At 41.0% G+C, this 20,417-nt stretch overlaps 4 protein-coding genes across 4 annotated transcripts; 2 read left to right on the top strand and 2 right to left on the bottom strand.

Moving 5' to 3' along the window:
• Positions 1-1,677: 1,677 nt before the first annotated feature.
• Positions 1,678-4,999, top strand: LOC133002404 (phytanoyl-CoA hydroxylase-interacting protein). The gene is made up of 4 exons (XM_061072207.1): positions 1,678-1,848; positions 3,864-4,038; positions 4,240-4,357; positions 4,453-4,999. The coding sequence occupies exons 1-4, from the start codon at positions 1,681-1,683 to the stop codon at positions 4,997-4,999; spliced, it is 1,008 nt and encodes a 335-aa protein (XP_060928190.1). The 5' UTR covers positions 1,678-1,680.
• A 1,485-nt stretch (positions 5,000-6,484) lies between these two features.
• On the bottom strand, positions 6,485-7,697 carry ppp1r3c2b (protein phosphatase 1 regulatory subunit 3C2, duplicate b). The gene is made up of 2 exons (XM_061071114.1): positions 7,682-7,697; positions 6,485-7,371 (listed from the first exon to the last, which is right to left on the bottom strand). Exons 1-2 carry the CDS (start codon positions 7,695-7,697, stop codon positions 6,485-6,487), a joined length of 903 nt encoding a protein of 300 aa, XP_060927097.1.
• Positions 7,698-9,060: 1,363 nt separating this feature from the next.
• On the bottom strand, positions 9,061-14,334 carry gins4 (GINS complex subunit 4 (Sld5 homolog)). The gene is made up of 8 exons (XM_061072195.1): positions 14,105-14,334; positions 13,449-13,535; positions 12,028-12,141; positions 11,835-11,932; positions 11,356-11,444; positions 11,125-11,215; positions 10,878-10,982; positions 9,061-9,860 (listed from the first exon to the last, which is right to left on the bottom strand). Exons 1-7 carry the CDS (start codon positions 14,192-14,194, stop codon positions 10,886-10,888), a joined length of 666 nt encoding a protein of 221 aa, XP_060928178.1. The 5' UTR covers positions 14,195-14,334; the 3' UTR covers positions 9,061-9,860; positions 10,878-10,885.
• Positions 14,335-16,030: 1,696 nt separating this feature from the next.
• LOC133001517 (aquaporin-9-like) lies at positions 16,031-19,720 on the top strand. Its single transcript, XM_061071112.1, has 6 exons — positions 16,031-16,159; positions 16,692-16,818; positions 17,528-17,665; positions 17,834-17,946; positions 18,630-18,847; positions 19,558-19,720. Exons 1-6 carry the CDS (start codon positions 16,031-16,033, stop codon positions 19,718-19,720), a joined length of 888 nt encoding a protein of 295 aa, XP_060927095.1.
• Positions 19,721-20,417: the final 697 nt, after the last annotated feature.

Below are 20,417 nucleotides of genomic sequence, written 5' to 3'. Positions count from 1 at the left end.
AGAGTGACCGTTTCATGAACAGCAATAAACATTTAATCCTCTATAGTAACATTTTGTCATAAAATGATGTCTTTCCCTCCTCTATCATGCAGCCATCTAGTTGTGTTTTAAAGTATTCACCCTGGAGGGACAAAAAAACCCTGTCTGTGCCCTGCTCCATATGCATGAGTGCAGCATCTTCTGTCATGTTGCTGTCTCACAGAGATAGCAACATCTCTCTGTGTGTTTTGTATTTCAGCCGGTTGAGGAATTGTAACTGAGCCCTGCTCAATTTTTGATTAATTATGATTTCTAATGTGGGTCCCTTTTTAATAATTTGCGCTCCCCTTATTTGGAGCAACTGTCTATCAAAGCAAGTGTCGCAGCAAAGAATATTCTGTCCATTTACAGACAGAAATGAAGACTCAATGGTGTGTAAACCAGCTCGTGAACTGTGCTTACACGTATTCGATCCAAAAGTGGAACGCACAGACATGCATGGAGGACTTTGATGGCTTGTCCTGAGAGATTCTGCTCCTGCCCCAGTTATCATCTCTGAAAAGACGCCGTGCTAAAAACTGAGGACAGCAGCTGGAAAACGGACGCCTGGAAACACACGTGCGTGACGCAACGGCTCTCTCCCCTGGCCCGAGTGCAAACGAGCTACCGCACAGATTTCACAGTTCACAGGCTTTAATGAGCTGCTGCAGCCTGTCCATCATCCTGACTGGAGAGCACCTTACAGCAGACCTATAGCAGTCAGACAGTGACACTACACCAGGCATCTGCAGGATGTTAAGATCGTTTGTTCTAAATCGCTCGAAGGTTATTTGGGGCACATCTGTGATTTTGCACTTGCTCAGTGTAAGAGGAGTTTTAATGAGGAAAAAACATGCTGCTTTGTGCCGAGAAATAAAGCAGATGATTCTTTAAGCCACAAGATTATTTAGGAAACTCTAGGAGATTATCGCAATAACAAAACCCAAAGATGGATAGAAATGACATGCAAACGGTGAAAGAATGGACAATGCACTGATTCTCAGGGTAAAAGAAGAAGACCATTGTGCACTCACTGCAGAGACTCACCATCAGTTTACAAGAGGGTAGGTGACAGCTAATCAAACACAAATGCAGCCTGACCCAGCCTGATACTCTGGCCTGTGTGCAGCAGCCTGGATCGAAATTGCTCTTGGGCAGCTAAGGAAATATGACCATACATCACCGGCTGCTGATACAGACTTAACACTCCCCCATTTCTGCCCAAAAGCTGTTTGAAGATTTACCTCGAGCTGCAAGGAGCTCACTTGCTCAGCGGTTTAAAAATAAAGTGTGCACTTCAGCAAGGAGTGTTTTAAAAAGTTACCTTAAGTTTAAATTGCTGCTGACGGGTGCAGCAGTGATCCCTTCCTTGAGAAGCACAGGAGGAGATTGAGGGAGGCTGCAGATGTGCGGTGGTTGCCGGGAGACTGCTGTAGGTGGGTTATGAAATGCGCGGGGAAGGCAGAGCCCAGTCACTCAGCTGGGAGCGTATCTCGTTGTGTAATGGGAAATGACAGTTAAGGGCAAGGAAAGAGGGGAGGAGGAGAGAAAAGAGCAGGAAGGTAATGAAAAGATGGTACAGATGTTACCAGATGTTGTCTCCATCACTGCTATGACAGTCCCGGTTGTCTTACTATCCTCTTTTATCTCTAGGTGACAGAAATGGACGCCCCTCTCTCCACCCCATGCAACATCCAGATTTGCGAGGTCACCTGTGACTCCTTCCGCATCATGTGGGACATGACCTCGGACGACACTGCCCTAGCCACGCACTTCTTCATCGACCTGAGCCGCAAAGAGAGCAGGGACCCCAACCGCTTCAAACACAGGGTCTGACCATTTAAAACAACTACAAATGCAATCTGCTCCCTGCTGTGTTGTCTGTGCTCACTTTCCAAATTCCCACCAATCAATTTACAGCATGTGATTGGCTGAGGATTCCACCCTGTATTTTATTCTACCATAAAATAAAGCCCAAAGGTTCAGTGTGTAAGATGTAGGTGAAGGGAATCTAACCCAGGAATTGAATATAAAACAATCCTAGTGATGTTGTTACTTATATGTAATCATCTTAATTGTACAGTTGTTGTTTACTTTACCCTAGAACGGACCCTTTATATTCACATATTTTATATTGACTTTGGGGGTGGGTCGTCTCCACGGAGGCTGCCATGTTTTTTACAGTAGCCCAGACTAGACAAACTAAACACCTTCTGAGTTTTTACGACAACTGAAGGCTACCATAGGTTCTATTTCATGTTTGGAAGGGGAGGATGAGGTGAGGGGTATTCAGCTGCAAAATGTAACTTCACCTCTAGACACCACAAAATGCTACACACTGAATCTTTAAATTAAAATGAATTTTTATTCAGTTCTGCTTGGATTAACAGTTTTACTGCTTCATAGAAAACCGTGGTTGCACCCTTTCAGTCACTTCCAATACAGGCACAAAATGAAAATGAGTGCAGTCACCAGCTTCGGGCCAGTGACTCAGTTTTACATTGTTTCCTCATAGAGTGGACTAAAGCTGACAAATTCAGCTGCAGCACAAAACTGTTTTCATGTTAATTACTCTCTATGCACATCACTAAATTCAGTACGTAAGGTGTAAAGAGACAATCTGATATAGATAGTTTATCTCTTTTTAAATAAACGTGTTTCTCTGGGGACTGTCAATCACAAGCGCTGAGAGGAGATGCTTTGTACAGTTTTTTGCTGCCAGCTCCTTTTCAGCTGCAGTCGTTGGATCAGCAGATGAACTGAACCTGTTACATGAACCACATATATTTTCCAATTACCATACAGATGTCTAACTATTTTTAGCCGAGCTAGCTGCTATGCCTAATAATAACTCTGGGGATTGCAAAGTCGGTCAGTTCGCTCCAACAAGATAAATTATCCCAACAACTAATGGAGGGATTTAGATGAAATTCCATATTTTTGACCCCAGCAGATGAATCCTACTGACGGCAGTAATCCTCTGACTTTACCTCGAACCACCATTAAGTTGACATTTAGTGAAATTGTTTATGTATTCTCGGATGTTGGACTCCCATGACATTTAGACACTGTCATCCCTCTGGATAAATTAGTCACTTTGGTTATTCTCTGATTCGTCATTTATTATCTATCATGATTAATCAATTATAACTGCTTATCACCAGCATGTTAGCATTTTCATTATGCGCATGTTAGCATGCTTCGGTTAGCATTTTGGTCAAAGCATCACTGTGCCAAAGTATTTAGCAAGGCTAACACATTTTACATAATTTGGGGAAAGGAAAGGCTTTATGCACATTGATGTTAGTAATGCAATTTGTATTTCAGTGAATAATTTGATATGATGATGACGTCAGCTCCTGTAGCTGAATTGTAAAATTTATTTCAGATGCTCAACACTGACTCTAATTATGGTTCATTAGATTCAACAGCTGAAAACTGGTTTTGTGAAGTCAAGGCAGGTGTAGGACAGAGTGAGCTGTTCCTGAATGGATGATAGGCTCTCTCTGTGTTTCTCTCTCTCTCTCTGATACACAAAGTGGCACAAACAAACTTGCATCAGAGATGTTACCATGGATATATGGGCCTCTGAGTCCGTTGTAATTAGCTGCGCTTCTAAGAGGCCTTGGTCAAAACAAAGCCGCTGATTTGATTAGATGTATCCTAGTTACTGCAGCTTGGGTTTGAAGTGGAATATCAGGCTAATCAGGCAAAGTTTATGGAGGAATAGATGAATTAACAATCGCATTTACATCTGCTTTGAAATGGAAATGAAAACCACTGCAGTATGTTAAACCCTAGCATCCTGTCCCCGGTGTCAAGTCTTTTCTTGCTTTTTGCTCCAGGATGTGCCAACCAAGCTTGTGGCCAAGGCCGTTCCTCTCCCCATGGCAGTGAGGGGACACTGGTTCCTCAGCCCTCGGACAGAGTACTGCGTAGCTGTTCAAACTGCTGTCCGACAGCCAGACGGGGACTACCTGGTGTCAGAGTGGAGCCAGGTGGTGGAGTTCTGCACTGGAGGTAAGACACAGCATGTGTGACAGCTAAGGTAACCCTGATATAAGGTATGCTGCGGGATATGAGAGCAACACAAGAAAAGGACATAGAAGTACAGTGCACATAAATGGCATAATAACAATCCTGGCTGAGCACTGGGTAGTCATTAGCATATGAAAGGGGTGCAGACTTTATGTGATTACACAGTTCTTACCCGCTTTGCAGACTATGCCATGGAACACCTACAGCAGCTTCTTGACAAGGCAAAAGGCTCCGCAGGGAGGCTGCTGAAATTCTCTGTGTTTTATCGCAACCAGCACACCGAATACTTTGACTACGTCAGGTCAGTGCTGCATTCTTTTCTCTCTATTGTAAAACTAAAGCCATACCTGCAGCAGTTAAGTGTAATGCTGTTTTCCTCTTCACCTCTTGGATTAGGGGGGAATGTGGAGGACTGATGCGCCCAGCTCTGAAAGACAACAGTGGGAGTCACGGTTCTCCCATCAATGCCAAACTACAGGGAGTCTTCTTCAGCTGCAGCACTGAGTTTGACACAGGTCTACCTCCCAAAGATTCCCCTTATGGCCCGCTGCGTTACCAGATCCCGGCTGGACACCTGCTGAACCCTGACATCTGTCTGTACTTTGCAGACTTCTACTGTATGTACACAGCCTACCATTATGTGGTGTTGGTGCTAGCCCCTGTCGGCTCAGAGGGAGATACCTTCTGTCGTACCCGCCTCCCCATGCTGGACTTGGCTTCCAACCCCTTCCTGACATACACTCCCCCCCAGAGGGAAGGGGAAGAGCCTCTGTTCTGCCACTCCAGCGATGTCATCCTCGAGGTGCTTTTCACAGAGCCGGTTCATTTGGATCAGGGCAGCTTGGAGCAGATCAGTGGACATCACCAGCTGATGAGTCTGACCACAGCCAATGCCAAGAAAGACCCAAGCTGCAAAGTGTGCAACATTAGCGTGGGACGCTGAGGAGGATGTGAGACGGAGCTGGGAGTTTGTGAGCCTACAATGCTGAAAGACAGAGTTTTGCAGAGGACGAAACAGTGGAGTTCATTGTGTGTAGGTTAGAAAACAGAGGGAACAGCCCACCTCTCGAGGTGTGTGCATGGTGCTTTCCTTCTTCCCTCCTACCTGGATTAGAATAGTGAGTAACTTCCAGTGTGTCACAGGAATTTTGGAAATAGTCACAGATTGAAATAGAGAAAACTTCCACCTGTGACTAATGAACAAAACATAATTGAAAAACTAAACTAAACCTGATAGTCTTCAGTGTAATGGAGAAAATCTGTGATCCTTGTTTGTGAGAGTCATCTGTCTTCTCTGGTGTTCTTATGGCATTTCCTACCTCTTTTACATTTTCTTTCCTGTGTTCGATTTCATTTTTCCCTATGCTGGACGACTAGCTTCATGAATATATTTAAGTTTGATACAGCCAACAAGTTCAAATGCACAAAGTGTGCCCCTTTTAAAAGAAAGTGGCTTTAAATCACAGCCGCTGCTTCTTGTGATGCTCAGTGAAGTCACCGCCAGACTTTTTTTGTCTTTAAAAAAGCCTTATAGTCAAATATCTAAACATTAGGCTCTTGAATCCTTTCTTAAAAGCTAACCGAAGAGTTAAAATTGATGAATTAACTGTGCTCCTGCCCTGCAATTTGCTGGCAGCCTGTACAGGGTGTACGCCCCCTCTCCCCCACTGTCAGCTGGGATTGGCTCCAGCTCCCATCTCGACTATCAAAAGTTAAGATATTAAGATAATGGATTGATGGAATGTTATCCCTATAGACACTGTGGGATCTAAGTGGCAAAGCAGTGCCAAGATTGATGCAGCTGTCTTTACAAGTTACAGCCCTAAATTAACTTGTTCTAATCGCTGTAAACAATGAACTAAAATTGTCAAAAAAGAGCCCAATGTCTAAATGTTGCAGTGTGACAGTGAAAGTAGGGCGAGTCATTGTGTTGGGGTTCTGAACAACATAGAGAAAGATAATGGTGACGATGCCAACACAGTGAGCCCTGCCATCAGTCTCTGACAGTAAGCCTCAGCTCTATAAACAGGACCGAGCTAAGATTAGCTTCTCTCGTGTTTCTGTTTGTCGGACCACAGTAATCTATGACCTATGTTTGAATCCCAACATCCCAAACATGTGAAAAGGGATCCACTCCCTCGTGCACTTGGGCTGACGAGTTGCCAACATGTAGGAAACGACAATAGAGTGCCCCCGAAGAACAAGGTCACCTAGTTGCGGATGAAATGTGAGAGAGACCTGGGAGAGAAAATGTAGTTACACAAAAGTGACCAGAATTTAGGTTTATGGAAATATAAGATTCAATTCAGTGTGATGCAAAGGTAATAAAAACTCTCCACCTTATTTTTATCCAGAACAAATGTATTATGTATGATGAAAAAAATTATATTTTTATAAGTTCAGTAACTCATGCCCTGTCACTTAGACCCTAACCACAACAGAGATGTGAGCTCACACACACTGCAATGCTGTAATTCTGTCCATCGTTATTGTCCCAAAAAGGTTTGCTCTGCCCTCCAGGTGAATAACACAAACAGAACTCTATCTTCCTTTTGGCATCCAGCACTTTAGGAATGGCAATGTCAAATTCAAAGATGTCCGTCTGTGGTCCTCCGAATCGTTTCTGCAGGTACGTACAGGGCACGTCTTTGTAGCTCTGCCAGGAGTCAAAGGTGATGCGCACACGCACGTCCTTCTGGAAGCTGAGGTTCCTGATTCGAACGGTTCCTTGGAGGGCCTGTTCTGTGACGCTGCAGTTCTCCAGGGTAACCATGCTCTCTGCCAGCTTGGCGCGGAAGGCCTGGAAATCCGCAGCGGGTTGCGGGAAGCCCAACTTGAGCCGTGTCCCAGGACAACATGTGCTGACGGTGCAGCTGTAGCTGTTCGCTGTCATGCTTCCCATGTCAGGCAGCGACGGCAGTAGGTTGAGGTCGGACTGCTCCTCTTCATCGGAAAACTCTCGCACAGCTGTCAGGGACAATCCTATTGAGTCAGCGAAAACCACATGTCTATTCTTAATTGGGATCAAAACATCATCGTCAAAGTCGTCGTCGTCCAGAAAGGACAGAAAAGGGAGGGCTGGGTAAGATGGACTCAGGATGTCAGAGGGCAGCTGATCTGACACCTGAGCACGGAGGCACGGCCGCTGAGGTTTCAGGATGGGAACCCAAACGTGAGGACACAGTTGTTTACGCTGGTTCAAGCACAGCCTGACGGCGATCTCCACAAGTCCGGCTGACTGGGCCATTGACCCGAAGCCAGCCACTGGCAGGACACTTGCAAAGGACAAAAAAAAACAAACGGTTTCAATAAAGACTGCAGCTTTGATGATTACAATTCACCCTCACTCAAACAAATTGAAAAAATGATGAAAGATAATGCAGCAGGCACACTTATTATGGCTTACTTTCTATTGGAGATCTCCATGCCGGTGGTCGAGGCTGAATTATGGAAATATTATCCTCAATGTTTGTGTGGATTTCTAGTGTGGTGGCAATTTCTGTGAATCAAGCACAAAGTTACACACTTCAGTTCAGCATCTGACTCACAGCACAATCACCAGAATGACATGCGCAATGGGCAAAGAACAGAGGAGAGCCCTGTGTTCTCATAACTCATAACCCACAGCCCCCCTCCCCCATGGCTATGTAAAGGTCTTTATTACCCATCCTGGTTTCTTATTAGTATGGGAGACATCCTGACTTCACGCCTCTGTGAAAGAGCCCTGGAGTGACACTGCAGGTTCCAGTTTCCAACCATAAGCAATGAGACCATAAAGTTGAAGCCTCTATAATCGTATACCGAAAGTTGCCCTTTTAGATAAACAACCTGGTCAACCTTTCCACACACCAATTAAAACATTTCCATTACACTGGAAAATAGAACCACACTATTTTAACTAATCAAAATCAATGCTGTGACACATTGAAATGTCTCACCTAATTGAAAATTGTACTTACACACATGAGCAGCAGGTGGTCGCCTGTAGTCTCACTCATCCCCACAGGAGTCTGGCACAGTGTCCTATATACACTACCTCACTTGTCACGTCATGTAACTTGCTCCTCCCCCTTCACTCTCCTGACCAATCAGCTGAATGTTGTGGTTTTGTGCTCATCCTGTTTCAGCTCAGCATAGAACAATTTGAGCTCATGTACAGCAGAAGTCCTTGTTTTTAATTTTTGCCATGCTTTCATTGTATGTAGCTTAGTTCAGTTTGACTGTCACGACATGAAAATGTTATTGCATCAGTGTTTTCTGTAAAGATTTATGTGAATTTATGTCTTTGTACAGTCACCTAAGATGTGTCGTCCACTGAGATAATACCACTTACAGGTGTACTGTACTGAGGGTGTGGTCTACATGTAATTCTACCCAGTGGAAACTATTCCAGTCATCCTGGGCTCTATTCTCAGACTTGTCAATAGACACAGATCCAAGTTCACTGCTGGTTGGCTTGTGTCCTGAAAGGATCGCTGTCCTGGAATCCATAAACATGTTTGACGCATAAGGAAGAGCCGGATTACATGCCAGCCTCAGCATGCCAGTCAGCTATTCAAGAATTGAGCCAAGTATGTGCATACATATCCAGTTACATGACACTCACCTGCTATATGCAGATATGTATTTGGACACCAGATTTAATGACATTTGAATGATTTAAACCTAAGAATTTTTATGAAAGTCTTTCAGTCAAAATTTGACTTTCTGCCATTGCACAAAGACAACAAGAGATCTTACAGAGGTTGAATAATGAAGTTGATTGCTGTGCTGGATGAATAATAAACTGAAATACTCTCAACCATTCACATTTTTAAGGTTTTATTCTTTTAAATCCACATCTTGAACTATTTCCAAGGTCAATGTGAACACTGCTTCAAATTTCAAGCATTTAAATACAAATAGGAGCATTCGCGTGCTCTAAATACCTCATCTCTCCACAGAGTTTTAGGATTTGATATTAGCTAGATCTGGAAATCAAGATGATGACTGACTGTTGACGCTGTTTAGTTCAGTGCAGGCAAAAAATAGGCACTGACCGCTCCCTCTGAGATCCTTACATAACAAAGCTATTAAAACAATCTCAGAGAAGACAATGTTCCACACATCCTCTCAGGGTGAGACTACAGAGAAAAAATCTAAAGAAACTTCAATGCTGTGAAGCAGAGAGACGCTGAAAGGCAGATAAAACCGGATCTGGTAGTCAAGGTGAAAAGATCCATGAGAGTTAGGAAAGAACAACATCAATAGGAATACAATTATTTATAATGACAGTTTACATAAGTGTGAATATCACCAAAATGAAAAAATCTTTCAAATATACAAGCAAATGAATATCTGCACCAGGGAGTGATAGGCACTGTGATGCCAAGATACAATTTCACCTTCAGGTCATTTGAGGTGTCCTGTTATTGAGCAGCAAAGGAAAAAAATCCAATAATCTGCATCTGCATGTAGAATAAAAGGAATGATGACAAGCAGATTTGATAGAGTCTTTAGAGGTCTCATAAAACACCAACACACCAGAATGCATTATAGCTGTAGAAATCTAATTGAACTTATGTTATGTAATGACTTTTTTTAAAAGGCCATGATTAACACCACAGCTCTGCAAGAGCTGGTTCTGTAAACCGGGTTCTTTCCCAGCCTTCACTTCTCATTAGTGGTGATCTTATATTTGGCAGGAATAGTTTCCACCGGGTTACATCTCCTGGAGCCATGGTGCCACAACTTGGGTGTTTTCAAGGACGAGTGATCTCTGCAGGTTCATGATCACCTGGAGCCATCCACACCAACACACAGACCTGGAACAGAAAAATCACTGTGTGATGGTTGTAATTCATTGTAAACTGCAGTTAAGTTGAAAGCAAATTCTACACTAATCTTTTCATTTAATGGATTTATATGTATGAATTTATACATCTAAGAAATATATATCCTTTTTTATTTATTTATTAAATTATTTCACATATAGTATTACCTTTGTCACATCTATTTTAGCATTTTACTGTTATCTTTACCATTTTCATATCTCTCTTAGCATATGATTGTTTTATCTTTATCGTTTTATTAGCCTTTGTTGACTCTCATTTCAAATATGAGATTCACAATAACGTTTCCTCGGTTCTTGTTAATATTGTCTTGATCTGTGTATTTAAAACTGGTCACTACAGTACACGGTGCAGTAACTATATCACCTTAAATGTCCCCTTTGCTCACACTAAGCTGAGGGGTTACACAGCTTTTAAATTAAATGAGCTGCAATCTGTCCATAAACTGAAGTCTTACATTCCCATTACTGATATAAAATCTTTGTTGTCTGGTGGTTCATGATTCATGTAAATGTTTTAATTAAGTTCTTTTTGTGCTTCTTTTATTTATCAACTCTTTGTTGTGTGGTATTGATTTTCTGATTGTAAATGCCTCTTACTCCCAGGTTTTTCTTGAAAAAAGAGATAAAAAAATTAAAATAAATGGATTGGGTGGTTAAACAAGTGGGGGGTATTGCTTTTATTGCTATAATTGTGTAAAGCACCCTGTGTTGTATTGTATACAAGTAAAGTCTGACTGCTAAGTTATGTGAGATGACAAGTCTGACACATTGTAAGCATTCTTAAAAAAGGTTTCTTTCATACTGTTGCCAAGAGACAGTGAACGCTGCAAAAACAAGTGAGATCTAAAAATACATCCAGATGTCACAGCAAAGCAGCAGCTTATGTAAGATCTGCAGAAATGAATTAGCAGACGTCTGTTCAAGAGGGTGTGAGGGCAGTGTTGAGATAATGAGAAAGATGAAAACAGTTACACTTGCCGTTACTTACCTCCACATTCAAATCAACTGTACAGCTCCACTCGAAACAAGTGGTGCTATAGTTCGATACCGCATCAGGTGCTGAGAGCCCTCTTCAAGATCCACAACATATTCTCTGATAGAAGAGATGCAGCAGAGATATTATCAGTTGTTTTAGTATCTATGCAGAAACATGGAACAGTACTGAATGGGAAAGGGTAACACTGCCACCTACTGGGGGTTTTAAACAGTGACAAGGAGTCAAGTGACTACAGTACCTCTGATCGTCTGTTTCAGGCTCGACCAAGATGTTCTCCTGTCTCTCTTTCACCCGCAGAAACACAAAGGAGTCCAAGCAGGGCTGAGGCACTGGGGTTACATAAGGATACATGGGCCAGTCAGTGAAAATATCAGTGCAAATGCCACCATATAGAAGCATTTCAGGTATTGGGTCATGTCAGAGCAAATAGTGATAGAGCCTGTGTGTCAAAACTAAGAGTGATTTTTACCTGCTTTGATCATATCCACCGTCTGTAGGTTGGGGGGCATGCGCTTCAGTGCCACAGCCTTCAGATAGGTTTCTGTGTTTGCTAAATACCTGTATGACAGACAAGAGTTTTAAATCTCAGGCTACATCACATGCAGTTTGAAATGTGCATTTTAAAATGAAAACTATCTACATCCAGAAAAGCTTTTTTTAGCTCCATGTCATAAAGAATCTCCAATCAGGAAGCGAATGAGTGTGGCTTCGTCATCATTTACAAAATTTCTCCGTTTCTGCCTATCAACACTAAAATGCAGACCAAGGATTTTGATAATTTTGATCAAATGTCTTTGTTTTTCTCTGAGTAGTGTTAATGGCAGGTGTAAACGTAGCAACACCGCTCCCTTTTAAAAACTGAAATGTAGTTGTGTGGATGAAGCCACAAGTATCATAACACAGCAGTAACTTACACAAACAGCTCTGACATTGTCCTGCTATACTCACTCTTTGGCAAAGGCAAACTCTTCGGGTGAGAGCAGGGAGGGCTCCCCCTCGCCTCGAGACTTCTCTCTCTCCAGGACATGCGGGAAAAACTTCTCAATCTTGACATGAGAAAAACATAAAAAAGGAAATCTTGTCAACAAACCTGAGTGGAATGAGTTTTCATTTGCACGCTTGTATTGTTGATGTGACTGACCTTCTGCAGACGAGAGCGCAGGTAGCTGCTCAGAACGAAGCGGATCCGATCGATCTCCATGCGATGGATACTGGCCTTGGCGTCACCTTTCTTCACCCGCTGCAAGTTGGCTTCCTATTCACATTAACATCACCACCATTTCATTCATGATGACCGACAATGACAAGAACAAGAAAACTAACAACATTCACTGGTTAAATTATTTGATTATTATTATTATTATGAACGAATAAAGAAGTAAGGTCAACCTCTGTCTCCGCAGCTGCATCTGCCATAGGTATTCCAAACATTAGCAGTAATACAAGTCAGTAATCTAAGTCAAGTTGAAATATGTGTTAGTTACTCAGCATGGTAATAATAACCATTTAGAGCAGTAATATTTCCAGCTTCTCAAGTGTGAGGACTATTTTTGGTTTAACAGCTGACGACAGACATGGGTGAAAATAAAGTCAATTTCATCCTCGCTTGTACTTCGCCTAAGATTCAATTTGAAGTATATTATCAAAGTACTTTAATGTCAGTCAAGACTACAGCACTCACAGATATTTTTTTGTCTAAGTACATTTAGCTCCAATGACTGCGGTCAAGCCAGCCGACACTCACAACTCTTTGGTCAAATCAGCCGACACGGAAATTCCACTGCACCCATATACTGATATTTATGGTAAACGCATCCGAACCGCCCAGAACGGGAACGGGGAGCGAGCGATAGGGTACTCGAAGTTAGAGGAAGAACATCCGGTTTTCTAAATAAACTGTTGACATGGAGCATATACAAAATGCATAATTGAAAGTAAAATTTATTGGATTATATTCAGAAGAAGTATATATCGTATTACCTGTGTCATTTTTATGAATAGCAATTTTACTATATCAATGAAGAGATTTTACAAAATTAAAGTCACACATGTTCTGCTTCAAGTAGCTAATTTATGGATATTTCAAAGTACTATAAAAACAGTTTGCTCAATAATTCCAGAGAGACACTGACATGCCTGTGTCCAGGACCTCTCTGACTATCCACATACTGAATATCAAACATTTTTACTGTATAGATTAAGAGATTTTTCAAGGTAAAGTCAAACATGTGCCCAATCAAATCGGTTCATTTCTGGATATTTCAAAGTACTATAAAAAGACTTTGCTCAATAATTCCAAAGAGAGACGACTGATATGACTGTGTTCAGGACCTCTCAGGCTACCTACATACTGAATATCAGACATTTTTACTGTACAGATTAAGAGATATTTCAAAGTAAAGTCCAACATTTCCACTGTGGAATACATAATTTCTGGATATTTCAATATTACTTGTGCAAAGTTCACCACACAGCAGGTCTTTCCCAGCATGTTTACAGTGCACTATTAATACTTGTACGAGTGTGTGTGAACATACAGTGACGATCAGCAGCTGCATTTACCATGTGAGTGAGCTGCTCCATCACACACTCCACCACCTCCGACCTGTTCTCCATCAGCTCCGGGGAGAACTTCTCATTCAGCCAGGCCTGCGACAAGGTTGAGACGGGAGCATGAGGACCGAGGGGACAAGCTCCCCGGGGACAGAAGAGTGTGTCTGCGGCTGCACCGTGCGATCATACTCTCTGTATATTCTTTGTAAACATAAGTCTATATACACATATTTATACATGTGTACATGTTATAATTACTATTATTATATCACTATTACTATTATTATTATATATACTGTTGCTGCCATTATTATTATATACTGCTTTTATATTGGTATAATTACTATCATATATAAATGTATATTATGTTATATTATATATACTGTACTATTCTAATATACTGTCTAACAATAACATCGTATCATCATATCATCGTATCATCAGTACTATTAACATCATCTTGCCACTGCACTTTATCTGCCTATTTTATATTATTTTATCTTGTGCTTCTGTTTTTTATTCTTTCTACCTCAATATTTTTTATTTTATTCTATTGTATTGTATTTTATTGTATTCAAATATACCGGCTGCTATGACAACTTAATTTCCCTTGATGAATAAAGTACTCTCTCTATCTATCTATCTATCTATCTACATCAGCTCACCTCCTCCAGCTTGACGATCAGCTCCGCCGGGGTCATCACGTCCTCCTGGCTGTCTTCATGGCTGCCGTCGTCTGACAGCGCGTCCGACATCGTTCGCCGAGTGAAAACAAAGCACACAGAGCTCAACAGAAACTAAACATGTGTATTAACATCAGAGCTACAGTTCCAAACCACCGGAGCAGACTGAGTTACAATAGTTCAGCTCGGAAGACAAGTCACAAGGCGGCGTGTTTATCTCTGGACTTCTTGTGTTGGCGCCACTCTGACGGTAGTCTCGCGATGTTTGGTTTCTCACATATTGTCCCTGCGCTTAGTCTTGAAGGCGAGTTTTCCCCACAGTTTGGACGACCAGTGTGTAAAACCAACGCTTTATACAATTACAGCGTTTAGATATATTAAAGCTTGAGTTGTTATCATGGTTCATGTAGTGTTCGGAGCCTTTCCCACAGCCAGAGGCGAGATTGTAACACTGTTAAGGTAAAGCAGTGCTTCCTGACAGTCTGAATGCAGGGACATAATGTGTCCTAATATAGTGCGATGAACACAATGAAAGCAAGTATAGAATGTATGGAAGCCCATTTCCGCCACTGTGATGAAGAAAAACAATTGGTATCTCATAATTAATACTTAGCATCTCCTTATTATGAGATACTATCTCATTATTATGACCTAACATCTCATTATTATGAGATAGTATCTCATAATTATGACTTAGCATCTCATAATTATGAGATAGTATCTTATTATTATGACATAGCGTCTCATTATTATGACTTAGTATCTCATAATTATGAGATAGTATCTCATTATTATGACATATCATCTCATTATTATGACTTAGCATCTCATAATTATGAGACAGTATCTCATTATTATGACTAAGTATCTCATTATTATGACTTAGCATCTCATAATTATGAGATAGTATCTCATTATTATGACATAGCATCTCATTATTATGACTTAGCATCTCATAATTATGAGATAGTATCTCATTATTATGACATAGCATCTCATTATTATGACTTAGTATCTCATTATTATGCCTTGATTTCATTCATGTTACTTATATTTGATGGATTCGTCTTCTTCTTTATTTGGTTTATTGGCGGATGGAAAACTACATCAAGGTGCATTACCCCCATCTACTGTCAAGCTGCACCATTCCTAGAGGTACTGTAAGCCGCTAGGAGCAAGCCTTTAGGTTCTTCTTCTTTGTTGGTTTAATGGCGGGCGGCATTAATGTCTACTTAATTACAATGTTGGAATTTGAATCAGTGTTTTCAAGGGCCTATTTAATTATTTAGTACAATGCTGTCTCCCTCAGGTAATGGAGCATTATCCCTATCCCAATGGTAAATACAATTTCAAAGCTCAGCTCTGCCACTTTACATTCTTCACTTTTTACAGAAAATAGAAAAATCAGTAGGCGAACAGCCAGGGTTGTGTTACTGACAATGGTCTGACTGACTTGATGACTTGATGACATGTCACTGGCTACTTCTATACTGCTCTCACAGCATGAAAGAAGTACCTTTGTTGTCGGATCTCTATCTTCAGAATGCCCTTGAAGATTTGCCCAGTAGTTTCACCATCAACTGCTTCTGCCTAAAGTACAAAGGCATTCGCGCCAACCTCAACTTGAGGCAGACTCACCTACTTGCTCCTCATTCTGTTAGCTATCAAATATTAACTCACCCGCCAATAATCCAAACCAAACCTCAATTGTGATCATTAGCTTTCCAAATACACACCTTTGTTATCAACGCACACTCACTTTGTAACAGAGTGATTCACATAAAAAACAGCTGTAGAAGCATATAAACAGGGCAATTAAAACTTTGTCATTTTCTGGCAAGCAATAACTTTTTGACAAGACGTCTGAGAGTTGAGTGGTTTAGCTGTTTGTTTTAGTGGAAGAACATCATGGAGATCCAGACGACAACAACAACAACAACAACAACAACAACAACAACAGTGAACACGTGGAAGGCGATGTTTCTTGGGCTGACAAAGGAGTTCATGACAGAGTTTCTGGGGATGTTTATCCTGGTAGTGAGTACCTCCCTCTACACCTGTCATCCAGTTTAAACTGCCGCTCTTAAGCTATGAACCTGTATGCTAATAATAAGATGTCAAACTGTGTCCCCAGGGTCTCTGACTGCTGTCTCTCATATGTCTCCATCAGCAGAAATAAATCTCTCACATGTCAGAGAGTTGCTAGAATTTATAACAAGATGTGACTCATCTTTATTCATCATATCTCATCCATGGAGACCTGTTAAACAAAAAAAAACGAACAGTATTATTGTAGATGCATTAAGTAATTTCCATTCAGTTGAGGTCAGTAGAGAAATTAGCAATTGATCAATTCACTTTACACTGTAAAGCAGAATCTGTTCTTCTCTTCTTTTTTGTAAGAGTTGTTTCTGTTTCTCAGTTATTGTGTTTTTCCTGAACGTTTCCAAGTTAGACTAATCATCTTTGGCAGTCAGAGGCTGGACAAGAGGGCTAGTGTTAATGTTGGGTACAATTACAATAACCATTCTCCCATCCTCTGTGGGTTTTTTTTCCCTTTCTGTCCCAGCTCTTTGTACGTGGGTTAGTAGCCCAGGCGGTGTTCACTGGAGGGGCTTGGGGCAACGTCTTGACCTACAACACGGGAGTTACTCTGGTACTCATGTTGGCCGTTAACGTGGCAGGTGAAGTGTCAGGTAACACTCGCACCCACACTTCATATATGTATACACAGTCATTACAACACAATTACTTCTTAGTTCAGAGACAAACATTTTATCCTGTAAGTCAGTTTTGTGACTATCAGTTATTTTCATTATCATATAAGCATTAATGTTGATGATCAATGGGGCAGAAAATGCTGAAAATTGTCAGACGTAGTTTCCTGAAGCAAAATAGGCTTTTTCTGTCACACCACAATTTTTTGGTGTGTTCAGTAGTTTTCGCAGCTCTGTGTGGCAGGCACATCATGGTCAGTGTAATGACCTGCAGGCTACAGTTGCCTTATAAAGATTCAGGCAGATTATGTCAGGTCTGGCTGGTTGTCTTGGTCAGTGTTGGCGAACAGGATGGGGAGATCAACAATGGGCGCATGGCTGATATCCCAAGTGGTGTTACCACAGTGAGGTCAAAACCAAGATGCCAGAGAGTTAAATCACCCGACACACTGCCACTGCAAAGACTTTGAATATACTTGGCTTAGGCATCTCAACGAGCTTGGGGTTAGATGTTGGACCCTTTTAGTCAATTGATCAATTAATTAAGAATCAGCAGCTATTTTGTCATTTATAATTTGAGGGCTAACTCCAGTTGACCACATCTGGATGTCTTGTTGAGTTCCACTGCATGACAGAAGGGATGGAATATAAAGTTTTTTGTTGCTTTCATTCATCTGCTTTGTTGTAGGAGCCCACTTGATCCCTGCAGTCACCTTGGCCATGGTGGTCCTGAGGAGGCTGCCACTGATGAAGTTTCCTTTGTATGTGGCGGCACAGTTCCTGGGTTCTTACGCTGGAGCCCATGTCTTCTATGGGTTGTACTATGGTAGGTGTCAACATGTAAACGTCAACACTATGAGACACTATCTCAGAAAGCAGGAAAATCCGGTCATGCCCCAACTAATCTAGATATCCTGCTTCCTGATATTTCAATACAGTTTTTTTTATGTGTGATCTATTAATGATAATGATGATTGAATTTTCTTTTTCTCAGATGCATTGATGGCATATACCAATGGAGTATCCAGTGTGTCCAATGACACAGCCGACATCTTTGCATCTTGTCCCAACGAATATACCTCAGTCCTTAATGGGTTTTTGGATCAGGTAGGGGCTTATGATTTATAGAAATATAGAAATAATATAGAAATATAGATCTTATTTCAGCTATTAGCTTTGGAGGGCTTTTACCTCTTTTTATGGAATCATTGATGTAGAGCACAGAGATGCATGTGAGCCTAAAGATACTGATATGATCTGTGAGCGTGCATTTTGTGCAGTCATGAATGAATGCAATCATAAATGGAGAAAAGCCTCCAGTACTGAGAATAACTATCATCTGTTATGGATGTGAGGTGAGATTGACATGGTGGTTATTGTATTTGCGAAGGCTGCTAGGAGAGTTAAGGTCTAACACGTTTTCTTCTCTTTTACTTGTTGTTGATCATATACATTTTGTGTGCTTTCAGTTTGGGTTGTTTGTTAAAATTGCTTCCCAATTGATTTGATTTCTAAAAGGCCATGGTTTCTGCATGTAACAGCATTAGTGAAGTAAATCAAATAGCAACACCGGCAACATTAATCGTTAACCTTCAGAGTAATTATCATCTATTGACTTTTTTATGGAACTATAGTAACGCTGATTTATACAGACTGAAAGTAGGATAAAGGGGAAGCCTCATGATAAGCTTACACAAAACAACAGGGCAGATAGGGTTACTGAAAAACATCCTCTCCATAACAACATCAATGGAACGTAACTGTTGTTAATTTCCTTATGCTTTTTGAAGGTGATTGAGACAGCCGCTCTGATCGTGGCCAGACTGGCCTTCACGGGCGAGAACAACAACGGCAATCCAAAAGGCCTGCTGCCGCCTCTGGCCATCAGCCTGATGATCATAGCCATCGCAGTGTTCACGGGTCTGAACCCCGCTCCCCTCAACGCAGCTCAGGACGTCAGCCCATGGCTCTTCATGATTGCGGCTGGCTGGGGCCTGGATGTTTTCAGGTAATTTTAATGATGTAGAATCCAAAAGTGCTGGTATAATCTATGACCGGCTATGTTTAAAATGTCACCTACTCAGTGTCACCTACTCAGTACAAGTGTTTGAAAATCCTTGTATCAGACCAAGTTGTTTATATTCTTTCAATAAATGAGCAGCTTGACATTTTTGGGGATAGTTAATGTTTTTAAGGGATGCAGATAGGTAAATGTCACTTTTTGCTCAATACGCCTCAATGCAAACCAGAGAGTGATATCATTCATCTCACCTATCTTAAAGCAAAAATAGGATATAGTGTTATATTGTCCACACGAAGTCATTTCTAACCCTTGGATGAATGAGGATGTTGTCTCATATGAATGCTTACAAGGTCTTAACATGGGAGTCTTTCACCTCTCTGCTATCCTCCCATATGATAATTAACATTAGTTTCTCCCTCACTGGTAAACTTTCTTACTCCATGCACCCAGTTTGCAATCTAAGCTTTCTGTAAAGAATTAGTCTGATGTCAGACCTTGCTTCAGTAATTTCCTTAAACTTGAAAAAAGCTCTGAGCCAGAGAGAAACTAAACAGGTTGTGTTGACCTGCTCAGTGGTGGCCGACCCAATCAAGGAAGAATTTAAGGGTTTAATTCATGCAGGAAGCTGTGATAATAACTACACAGTTAATTTGTGCCTTGTCATTATTATTCATGTGTACGTGTCCCTACTGCAGAGCTGGAGATTCCTGGTTTTGGATCCAGTTGATAGGGCCCATGGTGGGTGCAGCACTTGGAGCTGGCATTTACGCTCTCTTCATTGAGTGGAACAACACTGAGCCAGCACGAGAGGACAGAACTACTTCCAGGACAATGTATGAAGTGATGGCCATGATTTAAACCTGGAGGAGACGACAAAAATGTTCATCTAGATGAAGCAGTTTTTTAGAAAGCATGTTTGTGACTGACTATCATTTCTATTATATGTATGAATAAAGTATTTTTGTAGAAGGTCTGTTTATGAGTTTCAAAATATTAAGCATGCTTATAAAATATATTATATTATATATACATATATATATATAAATATATGTTCTCATCCTGTTGTAAAAAATATTTGCCAAGCTTCTGTACAGTTTAAAATATATATATTTCTGTCTACCTCACAAAGATTGAACTGTAGGAAACAGTTGATTTTTACACTTGATTTAGCCAGTGCTTTGTGGAGTGACTCATTTGATTGATTGCTTTGTCCTGCTGCCAGCATTATAGTTTTACAAACATGTATGTTAATAAATTCAGCCTTAAAAGATTACACTGGTGTCGCTTGTGTTTTAAATTTTTTCGAAATTGCCTCTGACACACAGTCTTATATTATGCTGGATTACAGATTAATGAGATGCTGGATATCAAAGAGCCATAATTCAACATAAGATAAGTGTTTGCTTAGTCTGGCTATGCAAACACTAATTATTTACATCAGCAACTCAGATAGTTTAGGGTTATTTTTTTCCCCCCGATTTACTGTGTTCTTGTGATTAGTTATGCTGCAATCCTGTGGGCAGAGAAATGTGAAGTTGCAAAGACAATCCTGAGG

This window comes from Limanda limanda, chromosome 5, assembly GCF_963576545.1.
Source record: "Limanda limanda chromosome 5, fLimLim1.1, whole genome shotgun sequence".
Classification (NCBI taxonomy): Eukaryota; Metazoa; Chordata; class Actinopteri; order Pleuronectiformes; family Pleuronectidae; genus Limanda; species Limanda limanda.
The sequence above is the reverse complement of the archived record's forward strand: the minus strand, read 5'-3'. Positions and strand labels throughout refer to the sequence as shown.